The 19,451-nt window shown below is 52.1% G+C and overlaps 1 protein-coding gene across 3 annotated transcripts in view; it reads right to left on the bottom strand.

Annotated features, from left to right (window-relative positions):
* Positions 1–3,329: 3,329 nt before the first annotated feature.
* The window catches only part of CSNK2A2 (casein kinase 2 alpha 2), a 28,076-nt gene continuing 11,954 nt past the window's right edge, over positions 3,330–19,451 (bottom strand). Inside the window, exons 4-12 of one of the 3 annotated variants that reach the window (XM_032992793.2) lie at positions 18,786–18,836; positions 12,572–12,631; positions 10,319–10,402; positions 9,065–9,175; positions 8,755–8,856; positions 8,336–8,436; positions 7,506–7,654; positions 7,215–7,308; positions 3,330–3,766 (exon numbers count right to left, since the gene is read on the bottom strand). In XM_032992793.2, coding sequence (XP_032848684.2) covers positions 7,232–7,308; positions 7,506–7,654; positions 8,336–8,436; positions 8,755–8,856; positions 9,065–9,175; positions 10,319–10,402; positions 12,572–12,631; positions 18,786–18,836 — 735 coding nt within the window. In that variant the 3' untranslated portion in view covers positions 3,330–3,766; positions 7,215–7,231. Of the gene's footprint in view, positions 3,767–5,781; positions 7,309–7,505; positions 7,655–8,335; positions 8,437–8,754; positions 8,861–9,064; positions 9,176–10,318; positions 10,403–12,571; positions 12,632–18,785; positions 18,837–19,451 lie in introns of those variants that run through there. The other 2 variants (XM_032992792.2, XM_042797528.1) reach the window with 2 other exon arrangements.

Below are 19,451 nucleotides of genomic sequence, written 5' to 3'. Positions count from 1 at the left end.
TATATGGCACAATTAAATAACTTGTTCCCTTAATCAGAAGATGGTAAGAGACAACTGGGACAAATATCCAGCTGCCATTCCTATACAGCCTGCTCATTCACACGCTCTCCACTTACTGTTTTAATCTCATGTTTTGCTGCAAGTGATGCACATGGAAATATGTTGTGGTTTCAAATTGTCCCTGTTTCTCAATGAATTTTAACAAAAAATAATACCCGTTGCCTCTCTTCCTTCCCCAGGCATGTTTGGGCTAAAGGAGAGGGCAGAAACAGAGAATCCTAATGAGTCATTAATGCATATTAATAGTTGAGGCTGACATTTGGAAAGAGGCCTCTGGGAGATGTATTTCAATGAGACTCACACACTGATGTTAGCCACCTGTAAGATCGCTAGGAAGATGTCAGCATGTTACATCACCTCCTTTCCCAATTCCCAGGCTGTAAGGGGATTGGATTTTGGGTGGCACAGGGAGGAAAAGGCCCATTTTAGGAGAATAATCTGGTGCAGAAAGTGAGCAGAGGTTGCCTGCTTCAGAAATACCTGTCCACGAAAGCATTTCCTGCCCTTCAGAGTTCCCAGCAATCTGATGCCTTCAGAGGAATGACATCTTCAGGAAGCTCCCAAAACATTGCTCCTCTGGAGTTTCACATTCCCGGGTGCAGTTGCTAGAGCAAAACGTAGCAGCTCTCTCCAGGGTCACCAAGTCAGTGCTTGCCTTGGAGCACACAGTCCAGGTTCATGGTCTGGGAAATCCTAACCCGGACCATTGCCCTCTCGGCTTAAGCCATCGCTGGGAGGCAGATGCCTAGGGCTGGCTGTGTGGCCCAGTGGGCCAGCTAAAAGGACAGTGCTTGGACCAGTAAAACCAGAACTGGATTCAGTCAGTACCTTAGTGAGCCAAAAGCCTTCACTGCGTGGCAAAAAATGAGAAAAAAAAGCAATGACTTCCGCAAGAAGTGTGAGATCCTGGGATTTGTCCAGATGACTCCATTCTGGATTTTCCTATGGGAGCAGGACTGGATGAAGGGCAGCTGTAATGAGGGAACCACAAAGGGAATTGGGAAGGAGATCCAAAGCCACCACATGCAAGGGGAGGCAAGGTGCAAAAAGCGCTTTGGGTGCTGAGGGAACCTGGCTGAAGTCTTTGGACCTCATGCTGGCTGAGCTCCGAGCAGTGCTAAAGGGGGAAGGAGCTGGGCTGCTGCTGAGCAAGGGATCAGAAGAAACCAGGGTGTAAACGTCGGTGGGTGCAGAAGGAGACAGCGCCAGCATCTGCTGGAGCCCTTTGGCAGGAAAGTCCAGGAAGCAGGACACGCTGCCTTGGTGGGACCACCATGCAATGCATGTCACAGTGGAGCAGGGGGTGAGACTGAACAAAACCTTCCTGACTTTGGACAAACTGCGGACAAAAAAACAGGCAGGCAAATAAAAGTTTATTTTTCAGAAGCAACAGTTAAAGAGAGTCATTGAGAGCATCCTTTAGAGACAAGCTGTTGGTGTGGAGAGGACTTGGGCTGCAGCAGGCGGGAACGGGGGGGCATGAACCAACAGTGTCAGAAGGATGGATGAGATAGCAGCTGCACCTGGATGTGCCACCATGCTGCAGGGTCCACAGCTCAGCGCATTCCCGCAGCACTGATTTTGCCCAGTACATGGGGACCTCAGGTGGAATCTGCCAGCAGCTCCTCCCCGCAGGCACAGGCTCTCACCACTGGCCCGATCTCCACCAGCCAGAAAGGGTCTTGCTGAACTTAGGCGCCTGCGCTGGGTTTCTGTGGTGGGGTTTTTGGTAGTGAGGGAGGAGGATACAGTGCTGGCCCCTGTGAGGAGCTTCTCAAAAGCTCTCCCAGCCCCAGGTCAGACCCACGAACGGGCAGCATTCACCTCACCTCCCGAGAAGGAAGGAGCAGCGAGGTGACTGTAACCCCCATTCCCCAGCCCCTGCCCCCTGCGCCGCTGGGGAGAAGGTAAAGAGATGGGGAGCAGAGCTGAGCCTGGGAGGAAGGGAGGGGTGGGGGAGGTGTTTTTTGGATGTGGTGGTGCTTCTCACCATCCCACCTTGTCTGCTAAGTGTTGGGTTTTGTGAGTGTTCAAATTAAAGTGATGTTCTTTTTTTTTTTTTTTTTTTCTTCCCCTAACTAGGCTGCCTTTTGCCTGTGACTGTAACGGCTGAGCCATCCATTCCTATCCTTATCTCGATACCTGAGCCTTTTACTTTATTTTCTCCTTCCCATTCCTGAGGGGGAAGGGGTGAGGGAATGGTGCTCAGTTGTACTCTGGGCTCAAACCACAACAGCACCAGAGATCAGCACAGTCCTGGATACGGGGCTATCATCACACCGTGCCCCGGCAATGGACCAAGCCCTGCCTTACAGCACCAGGAGCTTGAACTTACCTGATGTACATGTCCACATCTGGCCCCACATCAGCACATCTCCAGGTGTGATACACGAGGGCGGCGTTGGCAAACTTCCACCTGTACCGCTCATGCTTTGTGCGAGGACTCAGTCCTGCATTTCCACTGCCCAGGGCTGGGGGAGAGCAGCACCATGTGGTTCTTTGCTAGCAGGAGCCCGCGGCTCACCTTCCCTCAGCTCCCCGCCCCGGGAACCGGCAAGGGGTTTGCCTTTCCCAGTCGAGAACCTTGTCTCAGAGGTACCCTTAGCCCAGGCAGCTTCAGTATAGAGGAAAACTGCGTAAGGAAAAACACATGGGCAATGAAGGAATGGGACAACGGAAGAGAAATGACTGTGTACAGTCACACCAGGTCCAGCTAGAAGGTTTTAGGCCAGAGTTTCAGGTGGTTCATTAACATCTAAGAGCAGAGAAGAACTTAGATAACCACCAGCATTGCATCCAGGCTCTCCTGAGAGCTGCTGGTGAAGCACCACATCTTCAGGGGAACTCCTGCAGTGCAGAGGCCCATGGGCTGGAGTTGTAAGCTCAGGGCTTTGCAGCGATGGTGCTGAGGAGGAGAAGAGTCCAAGCCCAAGAAAAAGGAAGAGATGGGAGCTCCTGGAGTGCAGAGACAGAGCCATGCCCAAGCCTCATGGGCTGGGAAAAGCAGGAACCAGCGGTAGCACTCAGGCCACCACCCAGGCAGGCACCTCCAGAAGAGCGTGGGGGGCCCAAGGCGGGGCCCACCCCCAATTGTGGTGAGTGGCTCCTTTGCCTCTGCCTGCGGTGATTTTGTACAACTAGTTCCTTCTGCTCTCCCCGCCCAGCCTGTCCTAGCAGGGCACAAGGAACGGCTCACGCTGCCAGCGCTCTCCAGTGCGGCCGGTCCTGCCCCACCGCTCCCTCCCTACTGAATACTCCTCCTCGTATGCTTCTTTTAAAACTTTTATTCAACAATATAGAATTATTTTAATTATAATATAGAACTGTCCATTGTAATACTACACCCCCTGCCACCCCCATGCCCTGGCAGAGGCTGGCTAACTGTGGTCCGTCAGAGGTTGGGGGGAGAACAGCCAGAGCGAAGGAGGGAACAACTAACCAGCAACTGCTTTGCACACCCTTCACATTTCCATGCTTTCTGGGTCAGGAAGAGCTCAACAAGGAACCAGAGGCAGAAGAACCTTTAACACTCCGAGGGAAGGGCTGCGGTCATAAAGACACAAGTGCCATCCAGCCAGGCGTGCTGCCCCGCTCTCGGCCCTGCCCGCGCCGCGCAGTCCGCCCGCCGTCGCTCTACACATGCCGATAGGACGTTTGATTTGGTTCTCATTCTGCTTATGGACAATTGGGAGCAACAGCATCGGACCTGAGGAGAGACGGGAGGAGGGAAGTGAGCATCACGGGGCACTGCCAGCTCGGCACAGAGCTCCCCTGGCCCCAGCTGGGGAGGGGGCGGCGGGGCACGCTGTCCCGCGTCCTGCCGCCCCGCTCCCAGCCAGGCCCAGCCGCACTCTTCGTGCCCCTCTGCATGTGGGGGCAGCAGGGGATCCTCAGCCTGCTTTGGAAGGGCTGGCAGGGTGAGAGCGGAAGGCAGGGCCCAGCAAGCCGAGGGAGAGACACAGACCAGCAAAGCAGCACTTCCCTGGGCGGCCAGACACAAGTTCGGACTTTTTTCTCCCCATCTTCCTGTGTTAAGTCTCCCTTCACTGCTGCAAACATCCCTCCTATTCCCGCTGAAGGCTCCTGTCATGCCACAGCTTGTTTGCAAGAGTTACAGACAAGCCTGGGGAGCTGTTTCCCGCATCCCTCTCCTGCTGCATCCCTCACTGGCTCTCACGGTTCTGGTTTTGAGCCTTTCCTCTTACAAAGCACCCAGCCAAACCTACAATCTACCTCTGCAAGAAAGCTAGGGACAGGCCAGGATGCGCACCCAGCCCTTCTCCAGGGGAAAGCCTATGAAGATGCATGTTCCCCAGTCTCCTTCCTTCCTAAGGACAAAACAGTCTTCTCCAGCTCCTGGCTGTACCTACAGGCAGGCCAACACTTTGCCAAGGTGCAGAGGAGAGCAGGGGCTCCTGCTCCCAGTGCTGGAAGGGCCCACGGGCGCGGAGAGGAGCTGGCCCGAGCTGCGGCCCAGCGTCTGCACGGCCCTGGGATGGGGAGACTCCACACCCTCCTTGCTCCCAGGCTACGCTTGCTCGGCTGCCATCTTCCCCTCCAGGATGAATCTGTCACAGCTCACCCTACCCTAGAGCTGGGGTAGGGGTGTGGGGAGATATGGGGCAGGTTGTTCCAGCCTCTCTGGTTACTGCAGCCAGGGAAAGCCATTTAGCCATTTCACTCGCGGGGGAAAAACATCTCTCTTCCTCTGCTGGAGGGTACCAGGGAAGAATTTCTGACTCAGGTTTACAGAACTGGTACTTCCCGAACCACCACCCTGAAACTCCACCATCAGGTTTGGATGCTGTCAAGCACTCATATACACCGATCAACATTTTTTACCTGTCAAAATTCCCACACTGAACCTGTTCTTCTCCCCCATGCCTCTTCTACCTTGGCTCTCCAGAAGCTGGGAATGCCAACACACAAGAGGTGGAAAATGGGCAAGTTTTCTCCCATAGTAACTCAGGCCACGAGAAACATCCACACGAGCCTCTCTCTTCTCAGTGAGGTAATTCAATACACGTTTAAAATCAGTTCAGAAATTTACGTTAAAACCCCAAACCAACCCTGCCAGTATTAGCACAGCTTAAGAGCCCGAGATGCCCACACCTCTCGGGCCAGGCAGCATGTAGGTTGGGAAGATGGAAGGACAAAGGGCTGGAAATGCTCACCAAAGCCTTCAACAGCATCTGCAGGAGAGTTAATGTTAACGAGGGCCCCGTGGCGTGGCAGCAACACCTCAGCCCGGACACTGGCAACTGAGCTCACACACCGGTCACAGCCCAGGGTAGGAAGAAAGAAGAGCTACTCCCTGCTCGGCCTGTCTTTAGCAAAAGCCATCCACCCAGGCTGAGGAGACAAGCACAGGGGTACGCGCGTGGAGAAGTCCCAAATTTCCAGCCACGCATCGGTGACTTCTTGCCTGACCAGCCCTGTGTCAGACCGACCGAGACACTGGCTGGCTGAGACCACTGCCCCACAACGGCCGACTCCCACGCTGCACCCAAAACCTTGCACCTCCTCCGCAGCCCCGTGGAAGCCGGGACAATCTGCCACTGTGAAACTCAGGGCTGACAGCAAAGAACTGCAACCAAAGACTAAGAGATCTCCAAATACTCAGAACAAGAGGGGCTGAAGAGCCAACCTGAGCTCCTTGGGGAGGCAACGCCTTCAGCTCTTGCTCTTTCTGGCTATCCCATAGATTGGAGACGGCAGACATTCAGACTTATAGATATTTATTGGTTTCAGTGAATTATACAAATGGATTGACCTGCTATCGATGCCAATAGAACTTTATTGGAATATGGAATGTAAACAGATGTTTCAAATAGAAACATTGCAACCTTATAAAAAAATTAACTATTTCAACAATGCCGCAGGAGGAAATTCTGTGTTTAGGTGCTGGTGGGAAAACACTATCTCCAGCTTCTAGGTTTGAGTGTCATCAGAACCACTTGATGAAGTTACACACAGAACAAGAGGAGGCAACTGTGAATTGTGGGGCTATAAAGCCACTGAGGGATCTGATGAAAGAACCCGCAAGATGAACCCCCCACCCCCCGCAACAGGATCGGCACCCCAGAATTCAACAAATGGCCGACTTTGTTAAAACACTACGTGGGATCCCAAGTCCTGGATCAGTAGCTGCACAGCCCCCTCCCCGACAGACCACGCCGCTGTTTGCTGATCCTTCCCCCTCCCTGTGCTCTCCTCCCTGGCCTCCTCTCCACTCCTCCGTCCTGCGGTGCTGGATTGAACCACTCCAGAGCTGTGCTCTGGCACAAGTCCGTGTCTGGCACGAATTCTCATGGGAGCCACGTCATGAGGTACGTGGTTGCACACCTATCACAAGAAATCTTGCAACACTGACTTTCCTGAGCTTGGTGGGAAAGTCTGGGTAGTACCTCCCTTCTCCTGCCACAAGAGCAGCCCTCACATTCACAAGTTTCCAAAGTAGGTCTATTGAGTTTCTTCTCAGAGTAAGCCTTTGTCAAACACACCTGGAGGGGGGAAATCTCACCTCTCCCCAGCAACTTGGATCAATGCCTTTGTTTTAATGCTCCAAACCAATCCTGAGATGCTGCTGGGTTTGTGGGCTGTTTTTTGTTGAACCTCTCCCCTCCCACCGACCGCCCCAGCATTCGCAACTGAAATTGGAATTCAAGGGCCAAATTCAAGCCCAGAGTGAGCAGTAGGACTTGGACCTCAAAACAGAGTTGTACCTGCTGACCCCCAGCCTGAATTTGGTTCATCCAGAGTCTACAAGTCAGAAAGGCATGTTTGGAAAGAGGCATGCTAAGGGCTGATGGTGGAACGACCAATTTGTCCCCACCAGTGTGGTGGGGAAGGCTGGACTGAGAAGGAAGAGAAGGATCCATAGAGATGTGAACCAGAATCAGTTGTGTTGAGCCCTGGGGATATCACTACATGTTTAGCTCTTGCAAGACCATTTGCCCAGGGCTTTGGTACCACAGGGTTAGAGTTACATTAACCACAACCACCAGAGAGGAACTGAGGTTTATGACCACCCCCCCAAGGTTAGATTTCTGCCGAGTATAAAGGGGAGGGGAAAGAGGGGGGGGGTCCTTGGTTCTTTTCCCTTCACTGCATGACCGAAGGTTTTGCTTTTATTTGTAAACATCTTGAATTACCCGTCGTTTTCCAGTCTTCATCGTGCTGTTGTCAGGCCACTGGAGAGCACAGCGTTTTCTGAGCTGGGCTGGGACTGCTCCTTCACCACTGGATCTGCAGGAGACAGACCAGGCAGGAAGGGGAAACAACATTTCATAAAGAGGAAGCTCCACCCTGGCAAACCCTTCCAGAGAAACTTCCTTCAAAACCCAGAGAGCTGCTAAAGCTTCTGCAGAGTGGGGAGCCAAAATCTGCCCTCACAACCCAAGACCTCGCTTCACCCCAGCTGGTCCCAGCTTCTTCAGACTCACAGAAATAGGGGTGCTCCATCGCCTCCTTGGCTGTCAGCCTCTGTTGATGGTCGTATCGCAGGAGCTTGTCCAGGAGGTCTAGGACTTCAGGACTAACCAGGTGTCTGTTCTCACTGTGGATGAAGTTCTCCCAGCGCTTCCGGGAATGCCTGCAAAGGGACCAGCTGTCACTGCCCAGCTCTGACCAGCACAGCAGCACCCAGAGGTCCCAGGGGAATCACCTGCCACTAGCCACTTCTGAGATGGCTGCGACCAACACTGCCCGCAGCTCTTCCTTGCACAAGCTACTATTGCTCAGCAAGCACTTGTTGAAGGGGAAAACCCCTCTTTAGGTACACAACCGTGCGGATGTCCTGCGCCTAGGAGAGGCACAAGATTGCACATTCCCTTCTATCAACGGGGACAACAGCATGCAGCCCGCAGGGTGACACCCTTGGGAGCAGAAGTGCTCTGGCTTGCCAGCCAGCCTCAGAGAAGCTGTCCTCACTAGCCCATCCACCTCTTGTCCTTTTCAGAAATCTCAGCTGGGAGATTCCGAGCCTCTCAGCCCATGCTCAACGCCAGTGCCTCCATCTCCACTTCTAGGATGTCAATGAGCTGAAGGAAGAAACAGGGGATGGCTCGTGGATCATGGGAGAGGCAAAAGGAAAGAGCCTGTATTTCAGTGACCTGAGATTACAGGAGCAGCCAGATGGGAGGCCTGCAAGCAGCATTATGACCCAAAAGATCAAAGCAGGTGTTTGCCCAGAGTCCTTCTATGGGATGGGTATCAGTTTATCTCCCTCTCTGTGTTACAAGGGAGAAAGGCAGCACTTCACTTCTCCACTTACTGGCCCAGGATATCATTGAAGTGCGGGTCCAGTTCTATGTGGTACTTCTTGAGATACCCATACAGCTCATCTGTGCCTAGGACCTTTGCGATGCGAACCAGCTGGAAAAAAAAGGCATGTTGAGAGAGAGCAGAAGGGCAGGCCACCACCCTTCTGCAGAGGCAGAGCTGCCCAAACCCAAGAGCTCTCCTTCTGGAAACATTCCCAGATGGAAGGAATGTCTCCCCTGAAACTTGTTTTTGCAACATGTGCAGAAAACAAGTCTCCTACACAAGGCAGTGAAGCACAATGGCTTAACTAAGCATGTAACAACATCCTCCCAGCCTTGTGGTCTGATCCCCAGAACCTCCCCACTATACACACAGAGATGAGGCAGTGACAAACGTCTCGGGAAATAAGCCAGGTAGCAGAGTCTTTACTTGGTCATAATTGTCCTGGCCGTGGAAGAAGGGCTCCTTTCGGAAGATCATGCTTGCCAGCATACAGCCTAAACTCCACATGTCTAAGCTGTAGTCATACATCTGAGGAGAAAAGGAGAAGCTGTCAGAAATGGCATGCTGACCATGGCCCAGTTCCCCAGCCACACAGGCTAGGCCTTAGCCTTTTCAATTCACAGCCACCTTCTTTCCAACCCAGACAACTCCCTGGCAGGCAACACCAGACAACCCAAAGGTGGCCAAAGTGCAACCACAAGCGGTATCACTGGCTAGCAAGGAGACAGACTCTTACTTGGTAGTCCACAAGGAGCTCTGGTCCTTTGAAGTACCTAGAGGCCACACGGACATTGTATTCCTGAGCTGGATGGTAGAATTCGGCCAGACCCCAGTCTATGAGCCGCAGCTGAACATGCAATAAAGAGACAGAGAGTCAGGAGTCTCAGTACGAGCCAGTTATGTGAAGCCACATTGGCCAAACCTCTCAATCCCGTGATGCAAGTGTGGAGCCCGGGATGCCAGGAGGCATTCTGAGGACAGGAGATCCTCTCAGCTGTGCTCTGGTCAGGCTCTTCCCTTTCCCCTGTCACCAGCTGGTGGGGCAAAGCCCAGCTTAGGGAGCTCCTCTGCCTCCTGAGTCCTAGCACACTGTTACTGCTGGGCAACTGGCTCCTTACCAGTACCACCAGCCACAGCAGACAGGTTGTTGCATACTAGGGAACAGGCAGAAGCCAGCTGTCTTATCCCACTGTTTAGAGGGGCTGGGCTGAAGGCAGTTTTGACTTTAACTGGGGGCTGACAGCAGGAAAAGGGGTAGGAGGGGGGCCCACCAAATCCTGCAAGGCAGACCATTCCCTCCACAGCCGCAGGGACGGATGACCTGCTGTGTTACTAAAGGACAATAAGTCTAGTAAGAGATCTCCCCCTCCTTATAAACCTTGCCTTGCCTGTACAGGCACCTGCGGACCAGCCAAGTAATTTGCTGCTGCAAATCCCAGGTCCCTGGGGAAGAGAGGTACACACAGCATGCAATGGGGTACAAGTACCATGATGGGGCGGGGAAGCTCCCGTGCTGCCCATTTCCATGGTAGCGAGCTGGGTACAGACACTTCCTGTGATCTAACCAGCACACCCCAAAAGTGAGGAAGCCACTGTGGGACAAGCACGCTGTACTACAGGAGGAGCTTATGTTCCCTACGTAAAAATATCCATGTGTATTTCAGACTAGGCTACCCTTCTTCCGCCCAGAGCCTCTGCACCCTCCTGCCACACCTCCCCAGGCAGAGGTTTAACAGCCCAGACCTGCTCCTCTCAGCAAAGAAACTCAGCACGGTTGGCTGGGGGAGAGAGCAACATCCGAGCCACAGACTCCTACCGCGGTGCTCCTCAGCGGGGCTTTGGCCATCTCCTCATCCCGGCACAAGAGGAGGGGAGCCGGTAAAGAAAGGTTAAAGGGGTAAGTACAGCTGCCCGGGCTACGGGTACTGAGGTGGCAGAGTTTCAAGTTTCACCTGAAAACCCCTGCTTCTAAGACCTAGTGCCACAGTACCTTTTTCTGTTGGTGGTCTATCATGACGTTGTGGGGTTTGACGTCCCTGTGCATGATCCCCATGCTGTGACAGTAATCCAGGGCCTGGCAGACACACGCACATACGTTAGACATCTCTGCAACCACAAGGACAGCATTAACAATATAACAGACAGTTCTTGGCCAGGAGCAAGCGTGCCCCATTCACAAGGAAATGCTGCAATCCTGGCACAAGAAAACTGGCATTTTCAGCTCTTATGCTGTGCATGATGATGAAGTGACAAGCTGGCAACACTACCGGTGATCTCGTGTCCTGCTGCAGTCACAGGCCCCTGGAACCATATCCCCTACAGAGGCTTTGAAGAACATGATGGAGAGAGGCATCCCACCTGGTGGCATGCCCAGTGCTCCAACCTGGGTAGCCCTGTGCTCCCTAGGTCATGCTCTCTTCCCCAGAAGGGGATGATTCTTACATGCTTACAGTTTTATGGCCTTCCAGTGCAGCCTTCCACCTGTGTCCCAAAACACAACTAAGCTAGAAAGTCACCTCTGCCCTGCTCATTTAAGCCAAACCTGCACTTACAAAAGGCAAGTGATAGCACACGAGGGAGGGTGATGCTGCTTAAAGCTTGAAGACAGGAGCACACATTAGCTCTCCAGCTCCGTGACCTTGCACCACTCGCCCCTTGATGCAGCTGTTCCCTTGAGCAAAGGGGTGAGAATGTTGTTTGCTCATCTCCAAGTGGGAGGGAGGTCCATCTATCAACATCTATCAGATGTTCTGAGATCTCCAGCAGCACAGAAGGAGAGTACAGCCTGCAGTCATTCAATATCCAAGACATCAGTGCCAGGGAAGTAACACTGCCCTTGGGCCCCTGTCACAGTGGGAAGCATAGGAGGCAACAGCTTCCCTCACAGCAAGGCCTCAGGAAATATCCCTGCAATGACACGTGGCCTCGCAACCAACGGGAGTTGCAGCAAATGTTGGTCCTGGGATCTCCAGTACAGGAGATCTCTAACTGGTTGGACAATCTGCTTCAAGGGACAAAGTTGTTCTAGCGTCTTGCTTGTCCCAAGGCTGTATCATCTAAACCTCATCACCCCTCCCACCCTAATCCCAGGCTGCCTCAGCCTCCAGTAGGTGTAGACAAGTTTGCAGACAGGTGTAGCAAACTTGGGGGTGCAGGGAAGAAAGCCTCCCTCAAGCCCACTAGATCTATTTCAGGAATTCTCCTGCGGTCACCAAGTCCTGGAGCACAAAGGGCTTTCCCTAGCCTGTCTCACTCATTTCCAGGGGCAGGGGACCTGCAAAGTGCTAGCCCAGAAGTCCTGAGGATCTGCTAGGACCTGACACAGCCAAACTGCTGCTCCAGCAGGTCAGCACAGAACAGCCCTGGGATCAACCTGTAAGCGCTCCCTAATACCCTGCTGCCTCCCCCTCCCCGTGTCCTGCAGCCAGACAGCCTGGAGAGGCAGTGCAGATCTCAGACCTGCCACGTGGCTCCATGAGCATTTCCATGGGGAGGTGCAAGTCAGGCTAGTTAAGAGGAGGTATTTAGGGCACACCTTGCCCTTCTTCAGTGGGGTGGGGAAAGCTTTGGCAAGGAGGTCTCAGAGGAAAATACCAGTGTTATATCAACATATAACACCTGGCACAAGGAGAAGCTTTGTTCCCCATGACAGCATTCCTGGGGTTCTGTGACAGGGCATCCAGCTGTTCTTGACATGTCGTAGATCCCCCACCCAGAGACGCAGGGGTCTAAGACCAAGTGGGCAGAAGTCACCCTCTGGGGCTGCATTTGAATACTGCAGCAGAAGAAAGCCTGGAGCTGGCAATCCCTCTCTTTTGCTCTCCCCACCATGCTAGAGTCCCCAGTTCTCCAGCCCTGCAAACACCCCTCAGTGCTTGTACTGGGTCTGGCAGGGAGGGATTTGATTTTCCTCATAGTAACCCAATGGTGCTAGAGACACAGGGAGACCAAGCACAGCCCTACCTGGCAACTAACAATCACAAATGCTTCATGGGGAAAGAAGAGACCCCAGGGAATCAGAGACTCTTTGGAGGTGACCAATGGTTCCCAGTTTGGCTGTAATACTTCACAGTAACAAGCCAGGTAACCAGATCTCTTCCCATACCTTCCCAGGTTATGAGACAGGGATTCTGCACTGAACACGAGAGAAGTAACCGCTTAGTAACACTGCCCCATGAGCCCCAGTACTGCCTCTCTCATTCCTGGTCTCCCCATCCAGACTGCTATATGCAATGCCACTCACCTTCAGCAGCTCATACATATAAAACCGAATATCAAAGTCTGTCAGGATCTGGTACAGTTGCTGAAACAGATTTGGGGAGGGAGGGAAGGGGAGAGAAAAAAAAAAAAAAAAAAAGAAACAAAAATAAATACTCCAGATTTGGATTAGTTTCATACCTGCCTCCAATCACTGATCCCATTCCAGATCCCCTGTGAATGCTGCCACTTCCAAGGGCTGTCCTGGTCTCAGACCTGCCAAAGCTACATGCTAGGAGATCCAGAAAGGCCACAAAAGCTCCCGTGAAATGCTACTGGGATCATTCAGACCTGTCACGACTTCTTTCCAGCGTGAGACAGGCAGGCTGTCCAAGGAGAAGACAGCAAGCCCTTCAGAGCATGCTGGAATTGGCACAGATGACCTGGACTTTCTGTTCACATGAAAAGTCATCACAGTGACTTGACAACATGGATAACAGCATTCAGAGCCAGCAGGCTGGGAACACACAGGCAAGGCTTTCAAGTGCTCTTGGTGAGGCAGCGAGAGGAATACATGGAGTGGGTTAGCACAAAGGATAGAGACAGCCTCAGAGCTGCAGAGGCTCCCCTCTATCCCAGGATAAAGGCTAATGCAATTCAATAGCACAGAAATGCCTGTGGGGCCAAGGACAGCACAGCTCAGTCTCAGGGAAGTGCTCGTTGCCAGCACACGTTTGCCACCCTCCTGTCCTCTGTCCTTCTGCAGCAACTCATGTGGAAATGACAAAGATCCAGGGTGCACTTTAACCTGCACTGTGCCACCACCACTGTTACTGGAGAACTCATTATCCTGCTGCTCCCACGCCAGGTCACAGCTGGCCCCAAATTTGCCTTATGCTCTGTATCTGTCACTGGCAGCGGTGCCAGCCTGACCCCGTTGGGCTGTGCTCTCATCCAGGGAAAGGAAGGTGAGATGCCAGGGCAGGGCAAGGAAGGACAGTCACAGGGCAGCAGTAGGACCAGACCCCTCTGCCCTTTTGAACAAACAAGGATCATCTCAAAGCTCAGTCAGATCACCAATCGCAGCAGCACTGGAGCCAGTTGCCCATCACAAGCGCTACTTGGCAGCTTCAGGAAAAATCCCAGAGCAAGGGATTGAAATTCACATTCCAAGAAAGTGGCTCTGGCCCCGGACCCCCTCCAAGCCCATGCCGAGATCCTCGGGATCCTGCCTTACTTCAGGTCAGCTCCAAACAGCCCCACCACTCCCAATACCGCTCCAGGAAATCCTTTGATAACATACAAGTGTCACTTACACAGAGCTTTAACAGCCTCTGGGACACAAGCTGCATTGTATTCTCATGAGCTGGGATGATCCTAACACTTTGGAGCAATCGACCAAAACAGACAAGTGAGCAGAGAAGCAAAGAAGACATAGCCAGAAGCTACAGCAGGGATAGATTTCCTGACTTGGTTGCTCACGGCTCTGATGCAGGACCCAGGACCAGCAGAGGACAGCTGAGCCCTTCCAGGAGTGTGTTTAAAAGGCTTGCTTAGGTAACAAACACTGTGGGGGGACAGAGATACTTAAACCACATCTTTCTGGGCATCACTACCCTGTTTGACTTCACCTGGCAAGATCAATGCACCTGGGGAAGGAGGAGGGCAGGAAAGGCAGTGGCAGAACAAGGCTAGACCTTATTTTCCCCATTCCCTGGCTCCTCTGCCTCTCACTGCCTGTAAGCAGGGGGGGGATGGAAGGGGAAGGGAGGTCACCGATGCCTGCCTTCTCAGGTCCACGATGCAGTCAGTTCTCCAACTCATAGCCTTCAGCAGAGGTGGCTGTTGGGCAACCAGCTTTCAACACACTTCCCTAGAAGAGCTGCCTGTAAGACCCAGCACCCCTGACCCTCTCCCTGTGCCAAGGCCAACTGTGCGGCTAGCAGCGCCCAGGCTCTGCTTGCTGCAGGGAACAGCCTCTGCAGGAGTGTGCTCAGCCCTGCTGCAGGCAGCCAGTCAATGTAGAAGGCTTTGAAGGACAGAGCCAAAGTTTCCACTGCAAGTGGGTCCTGCACAGCAGCTGCCCCAAGAAGGCTTTAACAGTGGGTTCCAAATCCCCTTTGTCCAGCCTAGCAGGGGAGAGCAGACACATGTCCCATGCTCTGCTTTCACAGCTGGTTCTTTGGGAGTAAAACTGTCAGAAACATCACTGTGGGGATCACTCAGACACAGCTCAAAGATCTGCTCAGCTGGTTGCCAGCACTCGGGATCACACAAGGCCTCAGAGACCTGGGCTGGGCTCTTTTCTCCATACAGAGCACAAGGAAAGGCCAAACTCACCCACCCCTCTCCAGCTTTCGGTGACATTTTGGCACACATCATGTAACCAATTGTAAACTAATCCTACTAGGGCCTGAGAAGGCAGACACATGCTTCCCCTCTCCATGGGGCTGACAGAAGTTAGACACTTAATCTTCTCCCTTGAGTGAGCACCACAGCTGGGTACGTGCAGGAAGCAGCATCTGCAAAGCAACAGGGTGGCTGCGAGGAGCTGTTGGAGGAGAGACTGCTTTGGGATGCAGGGCAGGCAGCAGCAAAAGAAAAGGAAACAGCTCCCAAAGCATCCTGGCCTTGGCAGCCATGTGAGGGAGGAGAATCCTTCATACTTCTGCATCGGCTATGGAGGGCAACAACTATTTTTTAAACTAACCTTGGTTGTACGAGGATAAAACCCATGCACTCATTTCCCTCACAGCAGCTTGGCCTGAAAATTCACCCAGGTGCAGGCAAAGTGGAAGATTTGACTCCAAAGTCCACTGGCCCCCCAGCTCCAACAGCCTGAACATCCTGAAGCAACCTTTCATCGCTCACCTTTCTTGCCTGTCTCCTCTTTTTCAGCTGCAAATGTGCTAGTGTGTTTTAAGAACAAAACAGCAAACCCAACCTAGACCTGCTCCTTGAGACCTGGTGCTGCCCCCTTCTCTCCAGAAGGATATGCCTCTTCAGGACAATGAAAGGCATTGCACCAAGTATGCTCGTGGACTACACAAACTACGTGACAGCTGATGGTGGTTGAAGGACAGGTGTCTCATTTCTAGTTTTAGAATTAGCAAAATACATTTAATTTCACTGATGGTTACTGAAATGACTGCATGGCTCTGCAGCACAGCTATCATTTAAGGCAGATGACTGTGGGTAGCTTGGGTGCTCACAGATGACAAATAGTACAGCAAGTCTGAAGAGAAACACTAGCCCTGTACACAAGCTGCTGTTCTCACACAGCAGGACACACATTTAGTCTAGTTCCAACTCATCTTCCCTGCAAGTACAGAGCCATCACTTTCAGAAGCGACCCAGCCAGGTAATTTAAGAAAATGAAATCAGCTCTAGGGAGGTATCACCTATGTCTCCTATTTATACTGTCATTTAAAAATAGCCAAACTGCATGGAATACAAGCTTGCACTTCTGATCTGGAATCGTCCACAGCCATTGCTTAGGCCCCCTAGAACTGCAGCTTCTGCTGGTGCACAGAGAGATGAGGAAACCCAGCAGCCATTTCCATGGGTGCACGGACATGAATAGTGTCCTGCCACCTAAATGGGCAAAGGGGTGGAAGTATTAACATTAAGCAAAATGTTGAAGGAAAGAAACTGCCAGAAAGGAGACAACTGAGGAGACATCCAGGCTTGTGAGCAACTACTGCCAATAGGACAGGGAAAAACGCAATCCTTTAATGTGGTCAGCAACCACCTGCTGTACACAAGCTGCCCTGGGAACCCCCTCACACACCCTGAAAGTGATTTGTCAGTGAGTACTCATCGGTACTGCTGAATCCAGAAGTCAATGCAGAGATGGGTGGATCAGCAGCAGCCACCTCAAAACAAAGAGAAGAGGTCCCGGTCACCAGCATTAGCTCCTGTAGCACTTAGGTCCAGCAGAATTTGGCTGCCCAGGACTCATCAGGACTGTGGAGCAGAAGGGACAATGACTAGGTGGCCTCCAGTTGCTTTGTGTATAGACGTATAGGCCAAGCCAAGACCTCCAACACAAGTAGTCTCAACTACTCTGTGCGCTTTCTGCATGGCAAGGGCACTTCAGAGCGAGGGGAGAGACAGCTTGGGAGCCTCTGTATAACAGAAGATATCCACAGGCACCTGTGAGTAGCAGCAGCTCTGTAATACGGCAGTCAGCTGCAGCCCCAAGAACCTACCCAAACAGGCAGCAGAGCTCATGGGAGTGTGGCTCCAATAACCCACACGCCCCATACACAGCTAGTGAAATTCAGGTTACAAATAAGCTCTGAACAGGAACAGACCTACTGCACGCCCTGGGGGACACGCTCGCATTCCCAAGACAAGTTATTCCTGCCTTGTACCAGTCAGCATCAAAAGCATCAATACTTTCTGTCTTGGACTGTGAATCTGGACTTCCTCGAGGAGCCAGGCCTTCCCCTAGGAGCTTAGGAATGATCTGCTGCAAACTCACAGAGTTGTTTCCAATGCAACAGCCGGAGCTGAGCACCGTTACTTCTGCTGTGGCCAGACCAATGGTGCCTGACTGGTGGCAGCAGTGTCTGTGATGGCTTGCAGCGTGGCTGGGACAGCTGACTGACCACGTACTCCAAGCCCTGCGTTTTTCAGTTAGGAGTCCCTGCTGGACACCAGCTTCAAGTTACTATTTAATGCTCCACTTCGTGAACATATTTCAGTTACTGTGTGTTACCTTGGATGATAAGTTTTCTCCTCTAAGGAGACTAGTGTAATCACATTTTTACTAGGAGACACACAAAGTGATCCTCAGCAAAGTGTGCTGCTGCCCTAGCAACCTATTTTATCTCAAGCTATATATTAAAAATAAATCAATGAAACCTCTAACTAGAAAGTTAAAAACTTCCAAGATTAGCCTTATGAAGAGTCCCCAGGTCACCAAGAGAAGCACAGGGGCACATTCCCAACATACATGTGGCACTGGAACAGCTCAGCTGATGTCCACGAAGCCCAGACAAACCAAGCCTGCTTTAATTAGCCTAAAAGGTCACCACACAGCACTCATCTCATGGCTGTTTACTTGACGGAAGCACCACTCATCTCCCCACCCAGAGCTGCCAGGGCAGACACTGCTGCAAGTTACTATTGTTCTTGCCTCTGCAGTAAGTCTCTACAAGATTAAATAGCACTAAGACTACCACCACCAGCATGGCTGCCACTCTGGCTCTGCACAGGGTCCCACCCAGCAGGAGTCAGCTTGCCAGGCCAAACCCAGAGGGCCAGAAACAACACCTGCTGCCTTGCAGGGTGCAGGCCAGATGGTCTGTGGGCCTGCTGATGAGCTGCCTCCTTTGACCCAACACCAACCCAAGAGTCCTTCTCTGGGTGTTTGGTGTATCTGCTGAAGTTGCATCCTACGTGATGCTCTGGCACAAATCGGAAGAAAAAAGCACCGTCCCATAACATGGAACAGAAGAGATCTCTGAAGAGTGCAAGAGGGCATGACTGCTGGCATTCTAATGGCAACTGCTCAATGAACACTGACTTAATGACTTAGGGTAAAGATTCACACGGGGGAAGCAAAGATACTATTAAAATAGGTGTGGCTGCTAATTATACATCCCTTTTATGTATCAGCTCGCTGCTGCCAGCCAGAAGCATTCCAGTAGCACAGAAGTTGTAGCTGCACTTAGACAGAAGGACCCCCATTTTGGGAAGGAGTAATACCACCTGGAGCTCCCCAGAAATCAGAAGAGCCACATAATATGTTGCAGCCTCAGGCAAGCATTAAAGCTCTTAAGTTGTATTCGAGACTGCTCAGTCCACTGCTACCAGGCCCACTGGCAGTGGGAGATGTGCTCTCCAGCCTCTGCCACAACACAGTCCCCAGGTCTGAAGGATTCCAGCACAAATTTGTGTCACCTGCTCCATCAATTGCACTGCTGTAAATAGAGCACTGCAGCACAGGGATTAATTTGGGCTGAATATATAGTGCAGCAGTAATTACTAAATTGAGAGGGGAGTAAGAATATCTAGCCTGTTGAACTTCCTGCTAAAATCTGAGAGGAGATTCAGCACACAAGCATTTTATTACTTCTCACCTGGAACCTATTTACAGGTTTCTGATTTACATGGGGAAAGGAAGGTGAAGTGGACATAGGTAAAAGCTCTAAACTCCCCCCATAGCTTTTGAGGAGTATCTGACAACCCAAGATCACAATGCTCTTAGCAGAAATGGGAAGCCTCTCCCCTCCATGCTCAGGCAGACTCACCTTAAAATCTGTGTTATTGATGTACTCAAACACCAGAGCAGGGGTCTTTGACTGCAAGAGAGAGAGAGAGTCATGGTTTAAAACACCCTCTTGACCTTTCTTTTCTTCAAGAAAGCTGACCTGAGAAAGCTTTTGCTCCCTGCCCAACCCTTACTGCGGAGAGTGGGGTGGGTGCAGGACACACTGAGAAACACGGCCCTGCTCCCGCAGCAGGCAGAGACAAGCTCCTCTTATACCCACACAGCAAGCACCAACACGGCGTTTTGGCCCATGCTGTTCCTCCCCATGCCACAGAGCAGAGACTGCGCTGAGCAAGGCGCACGGTGTCACCAGGGGCGAAGGCCTTGCAGCCCATCACTGGAGGAAGGTCAGCCAGGACTGCCAGTGCTACAGCAGCACCATTTCCTCTGTGGCTGCAAGTCACAGACCTCAGCCAGATGCTAGTCAGAGAAAACTTCCTGGGAATGGGGTAGTTGTGCCAATGCAGGCAAAGGATATGACCTCTGGTCACCAGGCAGGACAGCAACCAGAAGGATGAAAAGTGCTTAATGTCCAACTGCCCTGGCAGGTAACTTATGATCCACATGCCGCACAGAAGCTGGAAGGCTACAGGCTCTGCTTTCTTACAGAAAATCTGTAGGGCTACAAAACTTCTCCCTCATCAGC

The sequence above is a fragment of the Tyto alba genome, unplaced genomic scaffold (assembly GCF_018691265.1).
Source record: "Tyto alba isolate M040663 unplaced genomic scaffold, T.alba_DEE_v4.0 Super-Scaffold_26, whole genome shotgun sequence".
NCBI classification, from domain to species: Eukaryota; Metazoa; Chordata; class Aves; order Strigiformes; family Tytonidae; genus Tyto; species Tyto alba.
This window is presented reverse-complemented; position numbering and strand designations above follow the sequence as displayed.